The following is an 8,038-nucleotide window of genomic DNA, read 5'->3' as shown; positions in this document are numbered from 1 at the left end:
TTCATCAAGGATCTCTTTACTTTTCTCTGTTCATCTTTCCCTCTATCCTGACTAGTCTCCCAGTCCCTGCCGCTGAAAAACATCCCCACAGCATGATGCTGCCACCACCATGCTTCACCGTAGGGATGGTGCCAGGTTTCCTCCATATGTGACGCTTGGCATTCAGTCCAAAGAGTTCAATCTTGGGTTCATCAGACCAGAGAATCTTGTTTCTCATGGTCTGAGAGTCCTTTAGTTGTCTTTTGGCAAACTTCAAGCGGCCTGTCATCTGCCTTTTACTGAGGAGTGGCTTCCGTCTGGCCACTCTACCATAAAGGCCTGATTGGTGGAGTGCTGCAGAGATGATTGTCCTTCTGGAAGGTTCTCCCATCTCCACAGAGGAACTCTGAAGCTCTGTCAGAGTGACCATCGGGTTCTTGGTCACCTCCCTGACCAAGGCCCTTCTCCCCGGATTGCTCAGTTTGGCCGGGTGGCCAGCTCTAGGAAGAGTATTGGTGGTTCCAAACTTCTTCCATTTAAGAATGATGGAGGCCACTGTGTCTTGGGGACTGTCAAAACTGCAAATAAAATGTAGTCACCTTCCCCAGATCTGTGCCTCGACACAATCCTATATTGGAGCTCTACGGACAATTCCTTTGACCTCATGGCTTGGTTTTTGCTCTGATATGCACTGTCAACTGTGGGACCTTATATAGACAGATGTGTGCCTTTCCAAATCATGTCCAATCAATTGAATTTACCGCAGGTGGACTTGGGGTCGTTGTCCCATTGGAAGGTGAACCTTGTAGAAACATCTTAAGGATGATCAAAGGAAACAGGATGTACCTGAGCTCAATTTCAAGTCTCATAGCAAAGGGTCTGAATACTTATGTAAATAAGGTATTTCTGATTTTTATTTTTAATACTTTTGCAAACATTTCTAAACCTGTTTTCGCTTTGTCATTAAGTATTGTGTGTAGATTGATGAGAAAATGAATTAATTTAATCAATTTTAGAATAAGGCTGTAATGTAACAAAATGTGGAAAAAGTCAAGGGGTCTGAATACTTTCCGAATCCACTGTATGTAGTGCTGTTCTTCCTCTGTACTGTATACCAGTGGTTCTCAACTGGTTTTGCCTCCGGACCCAAATTGGAACACGTTGTCTCGGTCGCAACAAAATATCAGCAGTGCAAAAAATATATATATATCTGGAAAAATATTTGTAATACTACAGTCGTGGTCAAAAGTTCTGAGAATGACACAAATATTAATTTTCACAAACTCTGCTGCCTCAGTTTTTATGATGGCAATTTGCATATACTCCAGAATGTTATGAAGAGTGATCAGATGAATTGCAAAGTCCCTCTTTGCCATGAAAATTAACTTAATCCCCAAAAAACATTTCCACTGCATTTCAGCCCTGCCACAAAAGGACCAGCTGACATCATGTCAGTGATTCTCTAGTTAACACAGGTGAGTGTTGACGAGGACAAGGCTGGAGATCACTCTGTCATGTTGATTGAGTTAGAATAACAGACTGTAAGCTTTAAAAGGAGGGTGGTGCTTGAAATCATTGTTCTTCCTCTGTTAACCATGGTTACCTGCAAGGAAACATGTGCCGTCATCATTGCTTTGCACAAAAATGGCTTCACAGGCAAGGATAGGCAAGGATATTGCTGCTAGTAAGATTGCACCTAAATCAACCATTTATCGGATCATCAAGAACTTCAAGGAGAGAGGTTCAATTGTTGTGAAGGCGGCTTCAGGGCGCCCAAGAAAGTCCAGGAAGAGCCAGGACCGTCTCCTAAAGTTGATTCAGCTGCGGGATCGGGGCACCACCAGTGCAGAGCTTGCTCAGGAATGGCAGCAGGCAGGTGTGAGTGCATCTGCACGCACAGTGAGGTGAATACTTTTGGAGGATGGCCTGGTGTCAAGAAGGGCAGCGAGGAAGCCCCTTCTCTCCAGGAAAAACATCAGGGACAGACTGATATTCTGCAAAAGGTACAGGGATTGGACTGCTGAGGACTGGGGTAAAGTCATTTTCTCTGATGAATCCCCTTTCCGATTGTTTGGGGCATCCGGAAAAAAGCTTGTCCAGAGAAGACAAGGTGAGCGCTACCATCAGTCCTGTGTCATGCCAACAGTAAAGCATCCTGGGGTTGCTTCTCAGCCAAGGGAGTGGGTTCACTCACAATTTTGCCTAAGAACTTAGCCATGAATAAAGAATGGTACCAACACATCCTCCGAGAGCAACTTCTCCCAACCATCCAAGAACAGTTTGGTGATGAACAATGCCTTTTCCAGCATGATGGAGCACCTTGCCATAAGGCAAAAGTGATAACTAAGTGGCTCTGTGAACAAAACATCGAAATTCTAGGTCCATGGCCAGGAAACTCCCCAGACCTTAATCCCATTGAGGTCAATCCTCAAGAGGCGGGTGGACAAACAAAAACCTACAAATTCTGACAAACTCCAAGCATTGATTATGCAAAAATGGGCTGCCATCAGTCAGGATGTGGCCCAGAAGTTAATTGACAGAATGCCAGGGCGGATTGCAGAGGTCTTGAAAAAGAAGGGTCAACACTGCAAATATTGACTCTTTGCATAAACTTAATGTAATTGTCAATAAAAGCCTTTGGCACTTATGGAATGCTTGAAATTATACTTCAGTATACCATAGTAACATTTGACAAAAATATCTAAAAACACTGAAGCAGCAAACTTTGTGAAGACCAATACTTGTGTCATTCTCAAAACTTCTGACCACGATTGATAGTAAATGTAGCAATTTATATGACAAGGGAACAACGTTCCCAACTTTTCCATTGTTAATAATCAATTTTACCCATATTATTGATGAAGAATGTTTGTATGCTCACTGGTTTGAGACCACAAAATCAACCAAAGCCGCTAAATAGCGCTGATAATAGCTCTATGTTGAAAATACTAATTGAAGAGAAATTGTTTTCAGAGAAGACATTTTTCAAAAATGTAGGATCACTTGATCATTTCTACACACTTTACCTGGCTTTAGTAGTTTACGTGCAGACTGGAGTATTTTTCATCCCCCCAAAACAATTCCAATTGTATTTTAATCAGACACCCATTTGAAACCTTTCGTGATCCAAATTTGGGTCACGACTAAGGTTCCCGCTAAACTGTGCGCGTACGGCCGCGCACTTCCTCCAGGACTGCGGTGCAAAATAAATGCCATGCTGCGCAGAGATGCAAGAGATTGAACTTCACTGAGTTCGCCCCATTTGTTTGCACTATATAGATCAACGTTTTTTTCTGTGATCGAATCAACATTATATCAGCCCCTTTTCAATGCAACAAACCAAAACAAATCTAACTTTACAAGAATGACTCTGTGATTTTGTTGTAGGCAAAGCCAGAGCGCAACGGCGTAGAGTAAATGCGCTTTTCAGATCAGAGCCGCGAATGTGCACATTTGTTGATTTTCTTTGCTAGTTAGCAAGTCATTTGTTGTTTGTTTTTTTTTTACCCATTTTTCTCCCCTAATTTCGTCATATCCAATTGGTAGTTACAGTTTTGTCCCATCGCTGCAACTCCCGTACGGACTCGGGAGAGGCGATGGTCGAGAGCCGTGCGTCCTCCGAAACACAACTCCACCAAACCGCACTGCTTCTTGACACAATGCACGCTTAACCCGGAAGCCAGCCGCACCAATGTGTCGGAGGAAACACCGTACACCTGGCGACCGTGTCAACGTGCATGCGGTTAGCAAGTTATTAGCCCAGTTAAAGATAAGTGTAGGTCAGCAATGGGGAGTTACTGCTTCCTACAAGAGCACAAAACGTGTAGGCTACATTTCAACCTGTCTTTGAAAAGCCAGTCAGGTAAAAAGCTTATGTCTTAATTAAAGAGGCAGTGTTGTATTTTGAGACAGGCTTGAATATGCACATAAGCCAATAGGCAGAAGGGGTAGCCTACATTGTCTAATTCTCTGTATGGTGATAATAATGTATTTTATTTTGTAAAGTGGTTTCTTGCATCATACAACACAATACAATGCCATTTACAGTCACCTAATTGGCCCATGGTGTACAAAATCATTAATTAATGTCAAGCCCTTCATAATGTACAAACTTTGTTTAAAGTCTTATGCAATGTAAGCCTGCATTGAACACCACATATAGGCTACTGTAGGCTATATCATAAAAATCAAAAGCTATTTCCATGTGAAAATGTTATCCGATTTGCTCCATTATGCTCAAATAGCCACAAAAGCCTATTGTCTAAAACTGTAAGGGTACAGCCACAGTGTTCACTATAAACGCGCGCCAGAAGTTGCACAAAATTCCCACAATGTTCAAGATTGCTCAGTGCCCCAAAACATTTGAGGGAATGTTGATCACGACACCCCAGTTGAGAATCGCTGCTGTATCCTGGATGTGCTGCAGTACTAAAGTGCTCCACAAGGTGGCGATATGATTCACTCCTCGTCTGATCCACCACTGGAAGCTTGTATCCTCCAAGGCTGTCCCTCAAACAGTGGTGTTGCTGAAACCCCAAAACATGTAAGTCAATTATACATCATACATGATACAGAACATTCACGCTATGAAAGAAAGCATTAATTGAGTACGAATGTAATGTCACGTGTTTCCTTGGACACAGAGACTTCAGCACAGAGACAAAGAAAGGATTCCTTTTTGATGGAGAGCTCATTCTGTTATAGTTCAACCAAGAATGTACATTGAAAGGATTGGTCATCTATTGTCTTACTAGGCGTGGTCCTGTGTGTCCTCTGTGATGGATAGGAGGAAGGAAGGGAGAGAGGAAGGAAGTTAAGATGCATTCTAAACATGCAGGTCTTTAGGTTTGTTTCTTACTAGGTGTACTCCTGTGTGTCCTCATTGATGCCCTCAGTCCTTCCTGACTGAGCCTAGGCACCGCTGACCTCACCGGACCAGGTCGTATCCCAGCGTTCCATTGGCTCGACCGCGACAGGCTCTTGGCTGTTGCCTTGGTGACAGGGTACTCCAGGCTCTGTGTGGCCCACTGGGGGCGGAACCGGTTCTGCTTCTGCTGCCCTGCTCCAGAACCCGAACCTGGAGTCAGGTCCAAGGACAGGAACATCTAAGAAGGAGAAGAACAGATGCAAACAATGGATATTTTGATGCATGCCTACATGTTATACTGTCTGTATTGTCACAATCTGTGTCTAAGTTGCCAGATGAGACGATAAGTAAAGTTAACAATATATTTAGGTGTGTTTTATCTTTTAGTTTGGTATTTCCACTGATAAAATGTGTGGTATTTCTGGTATTTCTGTAAACGGAAACACTTAGAATGTTCAATGACAGTGTTCTCTCTCCTCCCCTGTAGCAGCATCAGCATTTTTGTCCTCACTGACACACACACACAGTCCCAAGGGTAATGCATTAACATGAATTTCCATGTAAAGTCTGTTCAATATGCATTATGTCTCTTGGTGTGCTTGTGTGTGTGAATTCTAAGCATTCCCTTGGCTGTTATCCAAGATAGGGTCTTCAGACTGGTCATATTCTGATGAGAGGTACTTACCAATGACTTTGCCTTTCGCAGTTTATAATTGGCTGTAGACAGCTCTTTCTTCTTTGCATTGTCTGTGTTGAAAACCCCTGTACTCTTCACTTTTCTGGAAAACAGACCATTGTCACTGGAACACCAGGTCAAGTTACATGGAATTCATAGCCTGATTTAACCGATGTCTGATTGTTCAATTCAATGTTATACTTTATTTATAGCCTCAGGGGCAATTAAGAATTGATTGTGCTTTCATTTGGGAATGAATGCAATGGTTTGGTAACCATTTCACTACACACACACACACACACACACACACACACAACTAACTACATACTAGAGGAAGTGGTCTTACACTTGGCGGGCGTGCTCTATGGGGTCCAGATTCTCCAGATAATTGAAACGCACAGTGTCAGTGGGGTGTCTGTCTGCACCCCTCCACGGGGGTAGCCCCTTCAGCTGGGACCCTCCTGACCCCCTCGTGGTGCCGCCAACGCTCCTCTCTCGCTGGAAGCTCGCTGATTGGTCAAACGTCACACTGTTTATGGACATCACCTCAGGGACAATGAAATTCTGCTGTGATGGAGTCTGAACACACAGAAACACACAAAAAACTGTGTCTGTTCCATGCAGGTAGTTTTATACACTGTCCAGGCCTCCAGTCACTCACCTTAGGCTTGCCGATGTGGAGCTCCAGTACTGTCTCTATGTAATGTCTCTTCCAGACCCCCTGTTCAAACGGTGTGGGGGCAAAGTTGATGCACCAGCCCAGTCTAAGACACTTGGGCATCCATTGCTGGTCCAACTCAACTATGCCCTTCCAGTGCCAACTCACCTGCCAACACATGTACACAGGTACCGCTAAGATGGGCCAGAACATGTCATACATTTAAGTGTGGTAATGCAGTGTCTAATAGTACATGTATGATGCTGAAATGACTGGGTGGATGTAGCTAGGAACCTATTATTATAGAATGAGAGAGAGAGAGAGAGAGAGAGAGAGAGAGGTAGTGTCTCATATTTTAAATAAAATAGCTGCAAAATCTTCAGTCACATAAGTTGTTTACTGTTAAATTTCTGCTACATATATGAACAAGACCAGAAACACTCCAGCAGCCCTTACCTACCTACCTGTGCACACCTGCAAAGGCTCCTAGGGTCGAGGAAAGAGAAGACATAGAGAGAGAGAACTCTGGGTAGGACAGAAGTGAAGTCTAGGTTCTCCTCCGGAACCCTCTTGGTCAGGTTCTGACGGAGGAACCGCAGCTGGCCCACTGAACACCGCAAGAAGAAGTCCTGTAGAACCGCCTTCCTCTGGCCGTCGCTCCACTTGTCAAACTAACAGACAGACAGACACACACAAACACACACACAGGGATGGCATCAGTTAATCCTAACTGATGTATACTGTACAAGCATATTCTTCAGATGTGGGTAAATAAAGTAGACGTTAAAAGCTATAAAAGGATTGTTTCTATGTGGTTCTGGTTGCATTGCTGTATGTCTAACCTATTCTCCAAGGTTAATATTTTATCCATTTATAACCTTCCATTTTTAGAGGCTCGCCTACCCATTTTCCCAGCAGGTTTCTTCGCTCTTCAAACACCTAAAGAAGAGAGATATTCCATCTAAGTTCAAGATTACATTAAAACTGGATTATTATAAAGATTAGAGTGACCTTTACATTGTTATTAGACATCTGGTGGTTAAGAGGTGTCCAGGCACTCATCTTGGTCTGCATCTTGGCAGAGGTTAGTGAGGTCCTCGGTGCAAAGGACATCTTTCAGCAGCTACAAGTCGGCAACAAGTCAGATCTGCGTGGAGGCAGAAGAAGACTGTATCACCTGGTAGAGACATTGAAGTGAATCATCATAGGTTAGGGCTATTGCATATGTCTTTTTTTTGTGCATTATTCACTCATTAAATCAGAGTAGGTCTAGTCAGTCAATGCACAGTCACATAAAACCTACATAAGATACTTTCACTATTACTAGCTCTGGTATCTCTATATTATATATGTGCATGGTCCACTAGACTAGTGGACTAGTCCTACCATCAATTTCCTCCAGCCGATGCATGAGGCAAGCATAGTTATTATCCCAATCACGAATCCTCGGTGTTATGTATTCATATCTTGTCCATAGGATTACCAGAACATGTCACTGTGTTCTTGAAGCGTTCGTACAGTTTACCAGTTTCCATAGTAATGGGTGTACCGTGGGGTGCACCTCCCCCTCTCCTTCTCTACCCAACCCTGTCACCTTCGCCGCTTTGCGTAGTCAAGAGCAACGACATGAGCGGCGCAAACACCGCTTGACACACAAGGGTGGCGCTGTTGCCACCGAAAAACAATCCACACACACAAGGTGCGGCATGCATGTGGTTTCAATGGATACAATGTCACTGTTCACAGTGTTGCAAATCACGCAGAGCATGTTGCACCCAATGATACGGATGTTGTCTAGTTTGCAACAAATGTTGCCATTCAGGGAGTTTGATGACTTCTTGCAATGAAGTCATAGCCT

At 43.6% G+C, this 8,038-nt stretch overlaps 1 protein-coding gene across 4 annotated transcripts; it reads right to left on the bottom strand.

The window, feature by feature from the left end:
- Positions 1-4,186: 4,186 nt before the first annotated feature.
- fbxo16 (F-box protein 16) lies at positions 4,187-7,756 on the bottom strand. Of its 4 annotated transcripts, none has more exons than XM_041865444.2 (9): positions 7,567-7,756; positions 7,198-7,357; positions 7,084-7,119; positions 6,645-6,851; positions 6,184-6,348; positions 5,869-6,101; positions 5,532-5,625; positions 4,838-5,084; positions 4,187-4,505 (listed from the first exon to the last, which is right to left on the bottom strand). In XM_041865444.2, the coding sequence occupies exons 2-9, from the start codon at positions 7,291-7,293 to the stop codon at positions 4,438-4,440; spliced, it is 1,146 nt and encodes a 381-aa protein (XP_041721378.1). In that variant the 5' UTR covers positions 7,294-7,357; positions 7,567-7,756; the 3' UTR covers positions 4,187-4,437. The 4 variants fall into 4 exon arrangements, with proteins under 4 accessions (XP_041721378.1, XP_041721379.1, XP_041721380.1 ...); XM_041865445.2 differs by having other exon boundaries at positions 7,198-7,327; XM_041865446.2 differs by lacking the exon at positions 7,084-7,119 and having other exon boundaries at positions 7,192-7,357.
- Positions 7,757-8,038: the final 282 nt, after the last annotated feature.

Source organism: Coregonus clupeaformis, chromosome 36 (assembly GCF_020615455.1).
Source record: "Coregonus clupeaformis isolate EN_2021a chromosome 36, ASM2061545v1, whole genome shotgun sequence".
NCBI classification, from domain to species: Eukaryota; Metazoa; Chordata; class Actinopteri; order Salmoniformes; family Salmonidae; genus Coregonus; species Coregonus clupeaformis.
The sequence above is the reverse complement of the archived record's forward strand: the minus strand, read 5'-3'. Positions and strand labels throughout refer to the sequence as shown.